This window comes from Oncorhynchus keta, chromosome 25 (genome assembly GCF_023373465.1).
Source record: "Oncorhynchus keta strain PuntledgeMale-10-30-2019 chromosome 25, Oket_V2, whole genome shotgun sequence".
Classification (NCBI taxonomy): domain Eukaryota; kingdom Metazoa; phylum Chordata; class Actinopteri; order Salmoniformes; family Salmonidae; genus Oncorhynchus; species Oncorhynchus keta.
The window spans coordinates 8,110,918-8,130,202 of NC_068445.1; the positions used below are offsets into that span (position 1 = coordinate 8,110,918).

At 44.5% G+C, this 19,285-nt stretch overlaps 1 protein-coding gene across 2 annotated transcripts in view; it reads left to right on the forward strand.

Annotated features, from left to right (window-relative positions):
• The first annotated feature begins 285 nt into the window (after nucleotides 1–285).
• The window catches only part of LOC118358081 (BDNF/NT-3 growth factors receptor-like), an 83,114-nt gene continuing 64,114 nt past the window's right edge, over nucleotides 286–19,285 (forward strand). The window contains exons 1-11 of one of the 2 annotated variants that reach the window (XM_052478578.1): nucleotides 286–1,172; nucleotides 7,592–7,666; nucleotides 7,772–7,843; nucleotides 8,261–8,329; nucleotides 8,652–8,800; nucleotides 10,551–10,687; nucleotides 14,109–14,241; nucleotides 14,623–14,925; nucleotides 16,053–16,079; nucleotides 16,671–16,708; nucleotides 17,054–17,153. In XM_052478578.1, the coding sequence (XP_052334538.1) occupies nucleotides 958–1,172; nucleotides 7,592–7,666; nucleotides 7,772–7,843; nucleotides 8,261–8,329; nucleotides 8,652–8,800; nucleotides 10,551–10,687; nucleotides 14,109–14,241; nucleotides 14,623–14,925; nucleotides 16,053–16,079; nucleotides 16,671–16,708; nucleotides 17,054–17,153 (1,318 nt within the window). In that variant the 5' untranslated portion in view covers nucleotides 286–957. The remainder of the gene's footprint in view (nucleotides 1,173–7,591; nucleotides 7,667–7,771; nucleotides 7,844–8,260; nucleotides 8,330–8,651; nucleotides 8,801–10,550; nucleotides 10,688–14,108; nucleotides 14,242–14,622; nucleotides 14,926–16,052; nucleotides 16,080–16,670; nucleotides 16,709–17,053; nucleotides 17,154–19,285) is intronic. The other variant, XM_052478579.1, reaches the window with a different exon arrangement.

Genomic DNA, 19,285 nt, shown 5'->3' on the forward strand with positions numbered 1-19,285 from the left:
ACATGCCGGCTGAAATATTTATGGTTATGAAATTGAGCATAATGATTTAATAAGGTGATGGAGGCTGGTACACCGCGACTAAAGAGGGAATGATTGGTGACTGAGAGTAGTGCCCTTATACCCCGCTGTGCCAGTGGGATAAGTCAACTGTCATTGAAGCAGATGCACACCTGCGTTGTCATTTTGTTTTTTAATTAACACATGATTTTCTATTCGAATACACTCTGGCTGTAAACCTAGCCCCGTATTTCTCATGCCCGATGTTATGGTATTTGTCCATTATAGCCTACAAGGACACCAACGCATCTCGTCCCACCGAGACACTTCTAAACACAAGACCGCGGGTGAATGACGGGGAGGAGAGCCCTTTAACCCCTGGCCATCTGGAACAATCAGCGTGGAATCGGAACTAAAACAATGGCTGGAGGGCGTATTCTTGACGGCGATCTATAACATGCTGTATGTTTTGATGTTGGTTGGCCTACCCGCGCCGCCTCCTCCTCAGTGCACTGCTTGAACAACGCAGCAATACACGGTGTGCGTTTTCAGCCCCGTCGTATCTGTTCATTATCTATTCATCCACGGCTCTGCCTCTGGCAGACCTGCACAGGACATAGGGTTTTGTGTGGAATTATAAGTGCCAGTGTCATCTGACTGAGAGAGAGAGAGAGAGAGAGGGAGAGAGAGAGAGAGAGAGAGAGAGAGAGAGAGAGAGAGAGAGAGAGAGAGAGAGAGAGAGAGAGAGAGAGAATCCTTGGCATACACACACGTCGGTGTCTCAATGTGAATTTGAGTGACTGGCTGGATTCTTGTGGAGACGAACGGAACGGATAACCCCATTTTCAGCATCTCACCCATTTGCGCGGAGAGCGGCTGGTGCCTGCTCGTCTGGATTGAGCATTTGACAGCGTCTCTTTCTGCTGGAGCTTGGTTTATCCAAGCCGTCCCTGGTCGGGCATGGAGGGAGCCGAGATGAGCGCCTTTCGGAGGGGTAGTGGGGTGTTTCTGTTCGGGTTGTGTTGCGTACTAATGGGACTGTGGAGGCTCGGGGCCGCCTGCCCCGCGTCCTGCTCCTGTAGCGGGACCAGGATCGCATGTGTGGACCAGGAGCGGGGTATCATGGCTTTTCCCGTGTTGCAGTCGGAGCTGGAGATGGACAACATTACCGACATGTGAGTCACAGTCCATGATCCATCACCGGACCCATCATACAGGCCTCGGTCTATGACAGATGTGTCTTCCACGAAACGAGTGCCTTTTGAGTCACTTTGATATTTTAAGTAGCAATTGTGCACCAATATTGAATCGTAAAAGCCTATTATATTAATTCAATTGCCCTTTAATATAGACCACATGAGAATTCAATACATCTGAATTGTGACATGTCCTTCCATGCACCCTCTATGACTTCTAGGAAGATTTGTATCCACATAATCCCAACATTTCTAAAACATGTCATCATCGTTGTAAAGCTCTAGTTATGCTGTTTATCTGACAGTTATTTCTGAAGATTATTATGTGATCCATTTACACCTGTCCCTCATTTTAAGGTAAACCCTATTAAATGAACTGAACTCTCATTTTAATGTCGTGAAACTGTTCCTTTGTAATACATCCTATAGTCAAACCACAGTGTAAAAGCAGGTGAGCTAGTTCTACAATTTTTTTGGGCCACGTTCTGGTGTTTTATGAACATGTGCTTTTTATGACTGAATGTTAAAAGGAGGTGAAATCCAACGTTTAAAAAAAATCAGGTTACACTATTCAAAAGGCACACAATTGGTGGAAAGACCAGACATAACCTTCCTAATCCGGACACAATAAAGAGGTGAAAAAAGGTTGATGCGTTTTAGGCTATCAAGGAGTAGAATTGAAGGTTCAATCGAATGGCCAATTCTCAGTCAAAAGTTGGGCTATTTGAATTGGCTAATAAAACGTATTTTTTATTTTTGCAGCAGTGATGTTAGGAAAATACATGTGTATGTGTGTGTGTGTGAGAGAGAGAGAGAGAGAGAGAGAGAGAGAGAGAGAGAGAGAGAGAGAGAGAGAGAGAGAGAGAGAGAGAGAGCGGTGGGGACTACTGAACCGCGAGGGAGACTGTTGTGGTGCTATCGGTACCGATCGACGCTCCACGGTGGCTCCGGGAAGAGTATTTGCAAGGACAATGGGCCCGAAAACCTACAATTATATATTCAGATTTGTTTTGCATCTATTTTGGAGAAAAAAATTAATTGGAGTAGACTAAATTAATTTCCACACACGTTTCAGAGCTGAAGACAAACAGAGAATCAAAAGTAGAGCATTTGGAATACTGAGGACATGATGTGAGCATCTCTTTGTCAAGACCATAGCATACCCTTTGATGCATAGCCTCTATTTCAAAAAGTTATATATTTTAACTTTATTTAACTAGGCAAGTCAGTTAAGAACAAAGTTTTATTTACAATGACGGCCTACCGGGGAACAGTGGGTTAAATGGCTTGTTCAGGGGCAGAACGACAGATTTTTACCTTGTCAGCTCAACCTTTCGGTTACTGGCCCAACGGCCTAACCACCTGGCTACCTCGAGCTCTATTGTAAGGTTACAGTGTAAACATATGCAAAAAACATATACACTTTAAAAAAAAATGTTTTGTTGATAGAATATTGAATAAATGTACATGTATAAAACATTTAAGAATGAAATATCACATTTACATAAGTATTCAGACCCTTTACTTAGTATTTAGTGATTACAGCCTCGAGTCTTCTTGGGTATGATGCTAGAGCTTGGCACACATGTTTTTCTCCCATTCTTCTCTGCAGATCATCTCAAGCTCTGTCAGGTTGGATGGGGAAAGTTGCTGCACAGATATTTTCAGGTCTCTCCAGAGATGTTAGATCAGGTTCAAATCCAAGTGGCTGATTATTTATTTAATCAGTTTTAGAATGAGGCTGTAACGTAACAAAACATGCTATCGTACACGTCAATCCAGAGCATCCCAAACATGCTCAATGGGTGACGTGTTTGGTTAGTATGCAAGCCATGGAAGAACTGGCACATTTTCAGATTCCAGGAATTGTGTACAGATCCATGTGACATGGGGCCAGTGCATTATCATGCTGAAACATGAGGTGATGGCGGTGGATGAATGGCACAACAATGGGACTCAGGATTTCATCATGGCATCTCTGACCATTCAAATTGCCATTGATAAAATGCAATTTTGTTGGTTGTCTGTAGCTTATACCATAACCCCATTGCCACCATGTGGCACTCTGTTCACAATGTAAACCCCTCACCTGGTACAGTTGAAACAGGGATTCATCCATGAAGAGCACACTTCATCAGCATGCCAGTGGCCATCGAAGGTGAGCATTTGAAGTAGGTTACGACGCCGAACTGCAGTCAGGTCAAGAACCTGGTGAGGATGACAAGCATGCGGATGAGCTTCCCTGAGACAATTTCTGACAGTTTATATAGAAATTATTCAGTTGTGCAAAACCACAGTTGTCCTGGTGGCTAGTCTCAGAGGATCCCGCAGGTGAATAAGCCGGGTGTCCTGGGCTAGCATGGTTACACATGATCTGCGGTTGTGAGGCCGGTTGGACGTACTGCCCAAAAGACATTGGAGATGGCTTATGGTAGAGAAATTAACATTACATTATCTGTCAACAGCTCTGGTGGACATTCCTGCAGTCAGCATGCCAATTTCACGCTCCCGCAATACTTGAGACATGTGTGTATTGTCTTGTGTGAAGAAACTGCACATTTTAGCACAGCCTTTTGATGTCCCCAGCACAAGTTTCACCTGTTCAATCATCATGCTGTTTAATCAGCTTCTTGATATGCCAAACCTGTTAAGTGGATGAATTATCTTGACAACTGAGAAATGCCACTAACAAGGAGGTAAACAAATTTGTGGCAAAAATCTGAGAGATGTAAGTTTTTTTTTGTTACCTCTGCTGCAGAGGATAAGTTCATTAGAGTTAACTGCACCTCAGATTGTAGCCCAAATAAATGCTTTACAAAGTTCAAGTAACAGACACATCTCAAATTGCTGCAAAGAAATGACTACTAAAGAACATCAATAAGAAGAAGAGACTTGCTTGGGCCAAGAAACACAAGCAATGGACATTAGACCGGTGGAAATCTGTCCTTTGGTCTGATGAGTCCAAATTTGAGATTTTTGGTTCCAACCGCTGTGACTTTGTGACACGCATAGTAGGTGAATGGATGATCTCCGCGTGTGTGGTTCCCACCGTGAAGCATCACTTTTCTGGTGACACTGTCAGTGATTTATTTAGAATTTAAGGCACACTTAACCAGCATGGCTACCCCAGCATTCTGCAGCGATCCGCCATCCCATCTGGTTGGCGCTTTGTGGGACTTTAATTTGTTTGACCAAGAAGCAGAGTGATGGAGTGCTGCATCAGATGACCTGGCCCCACAATTACCTGACCTCAACCCAATTGAGATGGTTTGGGATGAGTTGGATGACAGTGTGAAGGAAAAGCAGCCAACAAGTGCTCGCCATATGTGGGACCTCCTTCAAGACTGTTAGAAAAGGATTCCAGGTAAAGCTGGTTGAGATCATCTCAAGAGAGTTCAAAGCTGTCATCAAGGCAAAGGGTGGCTACTTTGAAAAATCTAAAATCTCAAATATATTTAGATTTGTTTAACACTTTTTTGTTACTACATGATCCCATATGTGTTATTTCATCAATCAATCAAATGTATTTATAAAGCCCTTTTTTCATTAGCATAAATCCAGCCTAAACCCCCAAACAGCAAGCAATGCAGATGTAGAAGCACAGCGGATAGGAAAAACTCCATAGAAAGGCAGGAACCTAGGAAGAAACCTAGAGAGGAACCAGGCTCTGAGGGGTGGCCAGTCCTCTTCTGGCTGTGCTGGGTGGAGATTATAAGAGTACATGGACATTTAAAGCCAGATTGTTCTTCAAGATGTTCAAACGTTCATAGATGACCAGCAGGGTCAAATAATAATCACAGTGGTTGTGGAGCGTGCAAGGTCATTATCTCAAGAGTAAATATCAGTTGGCTTTTCATAGACTAGCATTCAGAGGTCGAGACAGCAGGTGCGGTAGAGAGAGAGAGAGAGTAGAAAACAGCAGGTCCCGGACAAGGTAATGTAGCACGTCTGGTGAACAGGTCAGGGTTTATTATCCACAGGCAGAACAGGAGCAGCACTACGACCAGGTGGACTGGGGACAGCCAGGAGTCATCAGGCCAGGAAGTCCTCAGGGATGATCCTAGGGCGCATGTCCTCCGGGAGGGAGAGAGGGAGAGAGAGAGAATTCGAGGGAGCATACTTAAATTCACACAGGACACCCGATATGACAGGAGAATTACACCAGATATAACAGACTGACCATAGCCCCCAGCACATACACTATTGCAGCATAGATACGGGAGACTGAGACGGGTGGGTCGGGGAACACTGTGGTCCCGATCGACAATACCCCCGGACAGGGCCAACCAGTCAGGATATAACCCCATCCACTATGCCAAAGCACAGCCCCAGCACCAATAGAGGGATATCAACAGACCAACTTACTACCATGAGACAACTTACTACCCACAAAGATCTCCTCCACCACGTGTGCCTGAGGGGGGTGCAAAACCGGACAGGAAGATCACGTCTGTGACTCAACCCACTCAAGTGACGCACCCCTACAAGGGACAGCATGGGAGAGCACTAGTAAGCCAGTGACTCAGCCCCCGTAATAGGGTCAAAGGCAGAGAGGGGAGCCGGCCAGGCAGAGACAGCAAGGGCAGTTCGTCGCGCCAGTGCCTTGCCGTTCACCTTCATACCCCTGGGCCAGACTACACATAGGACCTACTGAAGAGATGGGACTTCAGTAATGACTTAAAGGTCGAGACCAAGTCTGCATCTCTCACAGGGATAGGCAGACCATTCCATAAAAATGGAGCTCTATAGGAGAAAGCCCTGCCTCCAACTGTTTGCTTAGAAATTCTAGGGACAATAAGGAGGCTAGCACTGGAGTAATATGATCAACTTATTTGGTTCTAGTCAGGATTCTAGCAGCTGTGTTTAGCACTAACTGAAGTTTATTTAGTGCTTCATCCAGATAGCCGGAGAGTAGAGCATTGCAGTAGTCTAATCTAGAAGTGACAAAGTATGGATTAGCTTTTCTGCGTAATTTTTGGACAAAAAGTTTCATATTTTTGCAATGTTACGAAGATCTCCTTGAAAAAAGGTGTCCTTGAAATATTATTGTTATGTTCGTCAGAAGAGAAATCAGGGTCCAGAGTAACGCCAAGGTCCTTCACAATTTTATTTGAGACAACTGTACAACCATCAAGATTAATTGTCAGATCCAACTGCAGATCTCTTTGTTTCTCGGGACTTAGAACTAGCATCTCTGTTTTGTCCGAGTTTAAAAGTAAAACATTTGCCACCATCCACTTCCTTATGTCTGAAACACAGGCTTCCAGGGTAGGCAATTTTGGGGCTTCACCATGTTTCATCAAAATGTACAGCTGTGTGTAGTCCGCATAGCTGTGAAAGTTGACATTGTGTTTCCGAATGACATCCCCAAGAGGTAGAATATATAGAGAAAACAATAGTGGTCCTAAAATGGAACCTTGAGGAACGCTGAAACTTACAATTGATTTGTCAGAGGACAAACCATCCACAGTGACTTACTGATATCTTTCCCACGGATAAGATCTAAACCAGGCAAGAACTAGTCCGTGTAGACCAATTAGAGTTTCTAATCTCTCCAAAAGAATGTGGTGATCGATGGTGTCAAAAGCAGCTCTAAGGTCTAGGAGAACGAGGACAGATGCCTTGGTCTGACACCATTAAAGGGTAATTTACTACCTTCACAAGTGCAGTCTCAGAAATATGATCCGGTCTAAACCCAGATTGAAGCATTTTGTATACATTATTTGTCTTCAGGAAGAGACAGTGAGTTCATAGTTTTGATGTCTTCACTATTATTCTACAATGTAGAAAATAGTTTAAAAAATAAAGAAAACCCCTTGAATGAGTAGGTGTGTCCAAACTTTTGACTAGTACTGTATATTTTATTTCACCCTTTTTTTGTGCTCACAAACCTACTTCCATACTTCCATACTTCCATAACATGTTGAAACTGGTACCGGAACAAAACGAGTCTCCCCTTTCCATTGTCGGGTCATATTATTTTGTCGCCCAAACTGTTTGGATGCTGTAGTCAGAAGTTGGCACATTCACAGTACCGACTTCAGACGAGTCCTGTGGGGCTTGTTGGGGTCGTGTTAGTTTGTAGGCCAAACCATTTTGGACACTGCAGACGTTTTCACGAGAAGACCGATTTTCGGGATGTCTCCTGGTATGACAAACAGAGCTGTAGCTCTGCCACTTTCCACAGCAGATGTGAAAGGCTGACATAGGCTGATGCAGTGGATTGGGATGCAACTCATACGATGTCTCTAGCTTTTAAAAATGATGTTAATTACGTTGGCGCACGGGTACGTCGATCGACTCTTAAGGATGAATATCTGTTGAAATGTGTATCGGTTGTTCAGTGGGCCTGCTACTTCTGTTAACTAACCTATTTTTCCCAATTTCATTTTTGACAGATATATTGCAAACCAAAGTAGCTTCTCGTCCATCAATGACAAAGACCTGCATTATTACCGGAACCTCACGAATCTGTAAGTCTTTTATGCTATGTGATGTCTTATACTTGCGGTCATGATGGGGCCCAGATTGTCAACTAGTGCAGTATGATCATGTTTTTGTGTGTATTTGCTTTGCAGAACTGTGACTAACAGCCGGCTTACCTATGTATCTCGACTGGCCTTCCAGAACAACCTCAAGCTTCAGTATCTGTGAGTGGCTTCTACAGGCCTAAGGCAACATTTATCTCAATGTGAAGGCCAAATTAGAGTTCTTACAAAAATATTTGTTTGAATTAACATTGTTTCCATTTAATTTCAATCAAAATATTATATGTGATAACATTGAATCAACGTGGAAAACTGATTGGGTTTGAAAAAAGTCATGAAAGTAAGGGAATTTCATGTTTTTTTCACTCAACTTTGAACCTAAATCCAATGACATGGTGGCATGTTTGGTTGATTTCACGTTGAATTCACATTAATTAACAACTCAACCAAATGCAAATCAAAACTAGATGTAGAACTGACATCTGTGCCTCGGGGCAGTTGTTGGAAGGGTTGTACAGTTTAGCATTTCTTTTGGATATTTTTTTTCGCATTGTCAATAATGTTAATTCTGATTGACAGGAATTTGAAAGACAACAACCTGTCATCTCTGTCTTGGAGGATATTTCGACATTTAAACATATCAAATCTGTGAGTTGCTTTTTAAATCAACTGTATTCTGTCTAATACTCGTCTGTCTCTGTCTCTGTCTTTCTCTCTCTTTCTCTCTCCCTACCTCTCTCTCCCTTTTTAACTTTCCCCCTCTTTCAGCAGTGTTTTATGTACCCCCGATTGACAATGTGTCATCATGGGAACCCAAAAAACATTTGAGTGTGTGTGCGCGGATGTGCTCATCCGTTTGTGCTTATACGTGTGTTTATGTGTGCATGTGTGTGTGTGTGTGTGTGTGTTTGTGTCAGTGTCCGTGCGTGCGTGTGAATCAACATTCAGCGCTGTGTTTCTGTCTGTGTAGGATTCTTTCAGGGAACCCGCTGCACTGTTCCTGTGAGAACATATGGATGAAGCTGTGGCTGGGAGAGGAGGCCGATGCTCAGGACCTCCAATGTACAGCGGAGGGTGGCGGGAGGAAGCCCCTGACCAGGCTCAAGCTCCCTCACTGCAGTAACGGCCCCACTTGATTTGTTTTTATTGAAAATATATCCTTCCTGTCCTGATAATGACCCCCCCCCCCTCATCCCCCTCCCGCCCCCCTCTTAGGTCAGAGCGGGCTTACTGTCAGAGACAGAGAGATAATGGTCATAATGGAGAGTGGGCAACGCTGGACTTGGGATATCCAGTATCAGCAGAGAGAACTTATGTCACGGACAGTCATTCTTTAAAGTGGCTCGCTTGGAACAACATGCCTTCCTTAGTCATACCCAGAGAGTCAACGCCCTTCCAACCCTAAACTCAATAGTTTTCGGGCATTGTTTACTTTACAGGCTTTCCGTAAGAGCTCATATTAAGATTCTAAGACGTAACTCATCTTGAGGTAAGAAAACAGTTAAGGTTGGGTGAAAATGTCAGAAAACTATCCCTTTACTGGGCTTTGCTGAATAAAGGAAGCTGTCCTTAGATTCACATGCTGTATCCTAATGTGACATTTGCCCATTATGAGTACCCTCAAACCAAAGCTGGTCTAGGACCAGTTTCCCCCTTCCACTCAGTAACTCTCACCAGTCTGTATTAACACAAAGGAACCTGGGCCTGTACTAGTGTGCTCTGGGGTACAGAGGAGGCTATATAATGACATTGATAACACTTATTGATCCGGCTGCCCAGCCTCCACTCCATGAGGATGCTATTTTCACCTTCGCCACAGTTACGTTCGAGCCCCTGGAAAGACGGCAGGGGGACCCCGTTGTATGAAGACGACACACGGGAGAGGCCCCACATGTGTACGATGCCGCATGGCTGCCAGCCAGCCAGAAACACTGAGTACCCTGCAACCCCCCTTTCTCTCAGTCATTCTCGCTGTCGTTCCCTCTCACTCTCTCTTGACCATCTCTCTCCCAGGGAATCTCTCCGCCGTTTTCAGTGAATCTCTCTGTTCATCTCTCTCTCTCTCTCTCTCTCTCTCTCTCTCTCTCTCTCTCTCTCTCTCTCTCTCTCTCTCTCTCTCTCTCTCTCTCTCTCTCTCTCTCTCTCTCTATCATCCTGTACTATATGAGCTCCACTGCTCAGTGCTGTAGTTTTCATGTGTTGGATGCAGAGGTTATCTGAGGCCAAGATATAGTCTTCACTGCTGCCTGTCAGTATTTATATTGGAGATGTTGATGCTGATAGTTTTACTGGTGTCTAAAACTGGTTTCAACCAGTATACAACCATTGCAACCAGTTTAGCCCACGGGGTGTGTTGTTAAAGATGGACACATTGTAAAGGTATACTGTGCCAGCTGGCATTGCTTGTAAGAGAGTTGCATACGATGGTAAGGGCTGATATTGCGCTCTGAGTGCTGAAATTAATAGTTTTCTGGGTTTTAGAATGATTGAGAGGGTTGCCATGCTGTTAAGAGTCTTGGCGACGTCCCTGAGTGGTGATAAGAGATCTGTCCATTTCATCAGCCAGGACTTTCGACAGACATTGGCCCTTTTTCGTCAGACGCTCCCATGCCATTGACCATGTCTAAGAGGCAGCCAAGTTTCTGATTGGACACATAGTCAGGTCACAGTCAGGTCACAGTCCCCTCCCCTCCCCCCCAACGTCTGTTGTGTTGTTGTCTCCCTTTAGAGAGGCTCCAGACAGTGTCCAATCGATTTTATCGGAGTTGCGAGACACATGGAGTTGTAATCTGTGTGTGACCACTGCCGTGTGTGTGCTGTGATTTTTAACTAAGATGGCATTGAATCTCCCCTTCGTTGTCGTTGGCAGTGGTTCCCATGGCGACTCTGAGCCCGTCCAAGGTTATGGTGCAGGAGGGTGCTGATGTGGTGCTGACATGCAACACCTCCGGAGAGCCCTCTCCTGAGCTCATCTGGAAAATGACCCCACTCATCTCCTACTATGAGGTCAGTCACCACGCCACCCCCCCACCAGAAAGCCCATGGCCCCGGCTCAAATCGGTCTCGGGTCAAAGTAGTGCACTATATAGGGAATAGGGTACCATTTTAGACACACGCATGAGTAGGGCCAGGAGTTTTACTGACCACATGACCTGACCAAGAAACAGATTTATTCATGGTCAAGTAAAACTCCTGGCCCTATCCATCAGCAGGTGCAAAAATAAGTGTTTCGTGGTTAAGTAAAACTCCTGGCCCTACCCATCAGCAGGTGCAACAATAAGTGTTTCGTGGTTATGTAAAACTCCTGGCCCAACCCATCAGCAGGTGCAAAAATAAGTGTTTCGTGGTTAAGTAAAACTCCTGGCCCAACCCATCAGCAGGTGCAAAAATAAGTGTTTTGTGGTTAAGTAAAACTCCTGGCCCTACCCATCAGCAGGTGCAACAATAAGTGTTTCGTAGTTAAGTAAAACTCCTGGCCCTACCCATCAGCAGGTGCAACAATAAGTGTTTCGTGGTTAAGTAAAAATCCTGGCCCTACCCATCAGCAGGTGCAACAATAAGTGTTTCGTGGTTAAGTAAAACTCCTGGCCCTACCCATCAGCAGGTGCAACAATAAGTGTTTCGTAGTTAAGTAAAACTCATGGCCCTACCCATCAGCAGGTGCAACAATAAGTGTTTCGTGGTTAAGTAAAACTCCTGGCCCTACCCATCAGCAGGTGCAACAATAAGTGTTTCGTGGTTAAGTAAAACTCCTGGCCCTACCCATCAGCAGGTGCAAAAATAAGTGTTTCGTGGTTAAGTAAAACTCCTGGCCTTACCCATCAGCAGGTGCAACAATAAGTGTTTCATGGTTAAGTAAAACTCCTGGCCCTACCCATCAGCAGGTGCAAAAATAAGTGTTTCGTGGTTAAGTAAAACTCCTGGCCCAACCCATCAGCAGGTGCAACAATAAGTGTTTCGTGGTTAAGTAAAACTCCTGGCCCTACCCATCAGCAGGTGCAACAATAAGTGTTTTGTGGTTAAGTAAAACTCCTGGCCCTACCCATCAGCAGGTGCAACAATAAGTGTTTCGTGGTTAAGTAAAACTCCTGGCCCTACCCATCAGCAGGTGCAACAATAAGTGTTTCGTGGTTAAGTAAAACTCCTGGCCCTACCCATCAGCAGGTGCAACAATAAGTGTTTTGTGGTTAAGTAAAACTCCTGGCCCTACCCATCAGCAGATGCAAAAATAAGTGTTTCGTGGTTAAGTAAAACTCCTGGCCCAACCCATCAGCAGGTGCAACAATAAGTGTTTCGTGGTTAAGTAAAACTCCTGGCCCTACCCATCAGCAGGTGCAACAATAAGTGTTTTGTGGTTAAGTAAAACTCCTGGCCCTACCCATCAGCAGGTGCAACAATAAGTGTTTTGTGGTTAAGTAAAACTCCTGGCCCTACCCATCAGCAGGTGCAACAATAAGTGTTTTGTGGTTAAGTAAAACTCCTGGCCCTACCCATCAGCAGATGCAAAAATAAGTGTTTCGTGGTTAAGTAAAACTCCTGGCCCAACCCATCAGCAGGTGCAACAATAAGTGTTTCGTGGTTAAGTAAAACTCCTGGCCCTACCCATCAGCAGGTGCAACAATAAGTGTTTTGTGGTTAAGTAAAACTCCTGGCCCTACCCATCAGCAGGTGCAACAATAAGTGTTTCGTGGTTAAGTAAAACTCCTGGCCCTACCCATCAGCAGGTGCAACAATAAGTGTTTCGTGGTTAAGTAAAACTCCTGGCCCTACCCATCAGCAGGTGCAACAATAAGTGTTTCGTGGTTAAGTAAAACTCCTGGCCCTACCCATTAGCAGGTGCAACAATAAGTGTTTCGTGGTTAAGTAAAACTCCTGGCCCAACCCATCAGCAGGTGCAACAATAAGTGTTTCGTGGTTAAGTAAAACTCCTGGCCCTACCCATCAGCAGGTGCAACAATAAGTGTTTCGTGGTTAAGTAAAACTCCTGGCCCTACCCATCAGCAGGTGCAACAATAAGTTTTTCGTGGTTAAGTAAAACTCCTGGCCCTACCCATCAGCAGGTGCAACAATAAGTGTTTCGTGGTTAAGTAAAACTCCTGGCCCTATCCATCAGCAGGTGCAAAAATAAGTGTTTCGTGGTTAAGTAAAACTCCTGGCCCTACCCATCAGCAGGTGCAACAATAAGTGTTTCGTTTAAGTAAAACTCCTGGCCCTACCCATCAGCAGGTAACAACAATAAGTGTTTTGTGGTTAAGTAAAACTCCTGGCCCTACCCATCAGCAGGTGCAACAATAAGTGTTTCGTGGTTAAGTAAAACTCCTGGCCCTACCCATCAGCAGGTGCAACAATAAGTGTTTCATGGTTAAGTAAAACTCCTGGCCCTACCCATCAGCAGGTGCAACAATAAGTGTTTCGTGGTTAAGTAAAACTCCTGGCCCTACCCATCAGCAGGTGCAACAATAAGTGTTTCGTGGTTAAGTAAAACTCCTGGCCCTACCCATCAGCAGGTGCAACAATAAGTGTTTCGTGGTTAAGTAAAACTCCTGGCCGTACCCATCAGCAGGTGCAACAATAAGTGTTATTTATTTCAAGCTGGAATCTTTAATGGTGAAACTGCCACGTCTGTTTGCGACATTACAACAGCAAATAAGTTACTGCAAACAATGAACACTGTTATTTCCCCTCTGACATCATTGCAAACGCGGTAGAACAACAGAAATGTACTGCAATTTTCTTTGTACCACGTTGTGCGACGCTCCTCACCTCCCTTCATCAACTAAAAATAAACGACAACGGCGGTGGTGCTGTTTGCCCTACTGCAGATTCCATCTTTAACAGTAAAGTTGATGAGAAGACTGGATCCAAAATATGCAAAAATGCAGAAAAATGCAGAAAATGTTTCACAAAAATAATTAACTTGAAAAACAAACTTACTTGACCAATAGCAAAATTACCTCAAATTGAGGAGGACTAAGGCAAACCGTCTCAAACACAGGGCAAAAGGCCTAGAAACTCACACACGTGAGTATATGGCAGAACTATAGCAACAGCGTCTTACCTAGACAAGCAGCTGAATGAGGTGAACAGGGATCTTACCTCATCTGGCATATTGCAGATCTTTTAACACCACGGATTTGAACACCAATTATTCACTAGTATTGGCCTATAATGGTACTTGCTAATCTAGCTGTGTAACACCATTTGTTTAGCATAGGTTCTCATACAGAAGAGACGGCACGATGTCAAAGAATCAACAACTACTAGGGAAGGATATCTGTTTATAAATGGTAAAGCATGATCTTACAATATCACTAACAACCAGCAACAGGTATTGTGTTTGCGAAAGAAATAACTGTTGATGTGTTAAAGCATTTGGTCATGTGGGTGAGATGGGTACCTGACTGTGTCTCTGTGTGTTCTTCTGCAGATTGAGACCTCGGGCCAAGTGTCTGAGCTCCATCTCTATAACCTCTCCTCCCTGGACAACAACTGTAAGATCACCTGCAGTGCTGGGAACATTGTGGGCGAGAATGAGTCCACAGTCCTCCTCAACATCCTCTGTGAGTTCCAAACATGACTCACATCTCTAGACAGACAAGAGGGGGAAAGGATGAGAATAACACCTGCCTTAACTCGTTCACCCTTCTTTTCTCCCCGTTATGGCTTCTCCTTCTATCTGTCTCACTCATTCACTCACTCGCTCACTCACTCCCTCACCCCCTAACTCACTCTCTCTCTCTCTCTCTCTCTCTCTCTCTCTCTCTCTCTCTCTCTCTCTCTCTCTCTCTCTCTCTCTCTCTCTCTCTCTCTCTGTCTCTCTCTCACTCTCTCTCACTCTCTCTCTCTCTCTCTCTCTCTCTCTCTCTCTCTCTCTCTCTCTCTCTCTCTCTCTCTCTCTCTCTCTCTCTCTCTCTCTCTCTCTCTCTCTCTCTCTCTCTCAGTTCCCCCTAACATCAGTAAGTTGAGTGATGCCTACCAGGACCACCACTGGTGCATCCCATTCAGTATGTCTGGGAACCCAAAGCCCGAGCTCCGCTGGCTGTTAGACGGGGAGCCGGTTATTGAGGGACCCTACATCATGACCATGATCCATGACTTCTCTGAGAGGGAGTACCACGGCTGCCTGCAGCTGGACAGCCCCACACACATCAACAATGGACCGTACACCCTGCTGGCCAGCAACAAGTACGGACAGGACCGCAAGACCGTCAATGCCCACTTCATGCACAACCCCTTTGAGGGAGGTATGTGTTGTGTCGTGTAACCACTCTCTGAATCCCAATTAAACCCCTATCCCACTTGTGTCATTCTGAGAGGATTGGATAGTCTGCAATATGGCAACAACTCCACCTGGCCTATCAAATGGTAAGATGGAGCTACAGTATTACCATATTGTTTACATCTATCTCCCATCCTCTCAGATCTACTGAAGTTATTAGGGGGAGGGTCTAGGGGTCAAATTGCACATATGACGCGTGTCAAACTGAATTCCTAGAGAGCCGTGTGTCTGCACATTTTTAAAACTTGAATTATACTGAAAAAATGTAAATGCAACAAAATAAAAGATCCCAGAAATGTAACATATGCACAAAAAGCATATTTCTCTCAAATTCTGTGCACAAATTTGTTTAAATCCATGTTAGTGAGCATTTCTCATTTTGCCAAGATAATCCATCAAGCTGACATGTGTGGCATATCAAGAAACTGAATAAACAGCATACTAATTACACAGGTGCACCTTGTGCTGGGGACAATAAAAGGCCACTCTAAAATGTGCACACAACAATGCTGGCATGCTGATTGAAGGAAAGTCCACCCGAGCTGTTGCCAGAGAATGTAATGTTCATTTCTCTACCATAAGCCGCCTCCAACGTCGTTGTAGATCATTTTGCAGTACGCGCAACCGGCCTCACAACCGCAGACCATGTGTAACCATGCCAGCCCAGAACCTCCACATCTGGCTTCTTCACCTGCGGGATCTGCTGAGACCAGCCATCTGGACAGCTGATGAAACTGAGGAGTATTTCTGTCTGTAATAAAGCCCTTTTGTGGTGAAAAATGAATTCTGATTGGCTGGGCCTGGCTCCCGAGTGTGTGGGCCTATGCCCACCCATGGCTGCGCCCCTGCCCAGCCATGTGAAATCCATAGATTAGGGCCCAAGGAATTTATTTCATTTGACTGATTTCCTTATGTGATCTGTAACTCAGTACAATCGTTGAAATTGTTGCATGTTGCGTTTATATTTTTGTTCAGTATATTTTCAATTGGTGTCCAATTGAGACCTACAGTAGACAAGCAGGTGAGCGGAGTTCTTATCTAATCTATTACCTTTATTGATTAATCAAGTACTTTTTGTATTTTACCCAACAGGAACAGTGACAGAACCTCTTTACTATGGTGAGTTGCTGTTCAAATATTTACATGGAAAATTGACTGTCTAAATCACTGATTGAACTGTTTAGCAATAACCAATGTGCTTTCCTTTTATGATGTCCTGACACCTGAGGATTATTGACTTGAGAAATGCTTTGGGAACTGATTACTGAGCTTTGCGTTTTGTCTCATAAAGTGTTAGTACTTTCTTTTCTCTTTCCTCTCCTCGTGTCACACTGTCTCTGGGCACCACAGACCCAACTACAGGTATAGTCACTGTCCCTTCACATGACCTATTCACACAGCGGTGCTTTCAAAGCACACAGGCCTATGTCACTCTGACACACTCATAGAGGGAACACTTTACTTGAAAGGGTACCTTCATGAGGACTTCATAACCCAACCCATACATACTGCATTCGTGAACAGCAATGTTTATGCCAACAACCGCAAGCCATAATACAAAATATTCTTATTAAGTCCTTATGTAGGCACCCCTTCAACTAACGTGCTACCCACACGGACAGACATATTTGATCAACGACTTTTGAAATGAGGGATACTTTAGCATCTGCTGTCTTCTCTTCTCTTCTCTTCTCTTCTCTTTGAAAACAGACGATACACCTCTAGATCCACCGGAAGACAGAGTGGCTGTAAGTCACACTCCAAGGCACCTCGTTGCGCACTTGTGCTGTGTTTTGTGTTTTGTGTGAGCCTTAGAACTGTTCTGGGAGCAGTGCTGTTGTGGGAGCTAAACATTTGTGTTTACAGTATATCCTATGTTTTAATGTGGTATGTTTAACCGGGACTATTGTTATTAACAGTACCATATAGTGTGTTTATAGTTGACAGTATGTTTAAGTTTTAGACATTTATATGTCCTGTTTCTATATGGTTGGTGTCATGTGTCTCGGTGCTAGTAGGCTACACACTGCGGCACAATGTGCTTCAGACTGAGCAGTGGTGGTCCTAGCTCAACAGCTGTGTCATTCCCTCAGGTGTACGTGGTCGTAGGGATTGCAGCAGTAGCCTTCACGGGTTTCCTCTTGATGCTGGTCATCCTAAAATTCGGGGGGAACTCAAAGTTTGGAATCAAAGGTACAGTAAGTCCCTTTACACTGTAAACTACTGTAACCAATGTCAATCGCTAGCATGGAAAAGACCGGGGCTTTCTCTCAAATCTGAAATGGCAGCCTGTTCCCTAAATAGTGCACTTCTCTTGGCACTGGCACTGCGTAGGATGTAGGGTGCCATTTGGGATAAAAGCATAGGGTGGGGTCTGAATGGTGGTAAAGAGGTACTCAGATGTTGCTGGTGAATAACATGCATGTGGATGTCAGTGATCCGTCTCAATGTCTCATTGTGTCTTGTTCCACACTAATCATCCCGCAAATCTTTATTGCGCATCCCAAAAGGGAAGAAAACTGTGGCCCACCTCTGTCTTTACTGATGCTGTTGTTGTCTAACGCGAGTTGTTATCCAACTTACCTAAGAGGATTTCGATACTAACCGACATGAGCAGAAACAGTGGAGGGGTCAACTCACTCTCACTCAAATCTCTTAGTTTGTACTAATACTGAACCAAACTGGAAAATGATATGAGGATCAAAGTGTGACTATGGCTTTCTAAAAGCACTTTTGAAAGCACTATCCTGAAATCCTCTCTCTGCAATGGATTGAATCCTGACCTGAGTGTGTATGAGTGTGTGTGTTTTTGATAAGATAGTCTATGTAGGAGTCTGGGAAGACCACAGCTGCCTCAGTATAGCCTGTTATTTCGACACTGATTGGTTTATTGCCCCTCTGAGGGTGACAGGTGTGAAAGAAAGCTGTAAAGGGACAGTGGTGGTGTCTCCTTTCTTCTGCGGAAGTGGAGGATGAGGTTCCACTGGAGGCTGTCGATTGCTCTCCTCCCTCTCAGCGCCTTCCCTCGCAGTGCATACGTGCATACGTGTACAATATGTGTGCATAAATGTCTGTCTGCATTTGTGTGCGCGCATGCGCATCTTCGTAGGGAGTTAGCTGGAGTTTCAGCGTCGCCCACACAGATGTTCACCTCGAGTCTCTTGCGCCTCACTACATTTCCTATCCTTTCCTTTCTGATGGAGGAAGTGACACTACTGTCACTCAAAAGCATGATCCACACTAAAAGCAAACACTTTCACTTTTAGACACACACACACACATAGGACAGTATGGATGTACAAGTGTGTGCGATACAAAAGGTTTGAAGAGAACGTAGTGAGCCCTGTTCTTTAGACACCTCAGCACACACACATACACACATACAAGCACGCACGCACGCACACACACACACACACACACACACACACACACACACACACACACACACACACACACACACACACACACACACACACACACACACACACACACACACACACACACACACACACACACACGACACAGGTGTACATGGTTGCATGCATTTTTCATATCATCCTGCAGCTGCTCTTCTGTTATAAATAAGACATGGCGTACAGTAAGGATCGGAGACACTGTCTTTTACTCTATACTGCCTATGTGTGTGTAGATTTAGGTTGTTATTGTATTTTACAGTTTGTGAGAGTCAATATGAATGTGTGCGTGTCCAGAGTGTTAAGGAGTCAGATGTCTATGTTACCAACTCAGAAAAGGTTGTGTCTGTAAAGATAGAATAAGTCCTAAGAAAAAGATCTGTGATGGTCGTCAGAGAAAAGCCATTGTCAGGTATTGGTGAAATGTCCTTTCTAGATCTGTTTGTTTGCCAAAATACATTTAAATTAGATCATCTGTCTGAAAACTTAGAATTGGTCTTTACAAATATGTTGTTTCATGACAAAACAGACCCAAACCTGTTTGAACTTCCTCTGGAATGGAAAAAAAGAGAGGACGAGAGAGTGAGAGAGGGAGAGAGCACTTCTGTATGCTTATCAATGATTCAGGAGGGCAGGTATCAGTTTTCTCTGTGTTTGGAAGAGTGCCGGACAATCAATAGGAACAGTGCCGGACGATCAATACATTTCTCTCAAGGTCAGAAGTATCTCTGATCGTACTCTATAGAGCTCACTCTATGTGTTCTCCTCCTCATGCAGAGCACACTTAGGCCCCGTTCAATTATCAAATGCCTGCCCTCATGGACCTACCTCACACCTTGCACTACCCCTGTGGGGAATGGGATTTGTACAGAATGGGGCCCATTCTGAGTTCCAGACGTCTTCAGAGGGCCA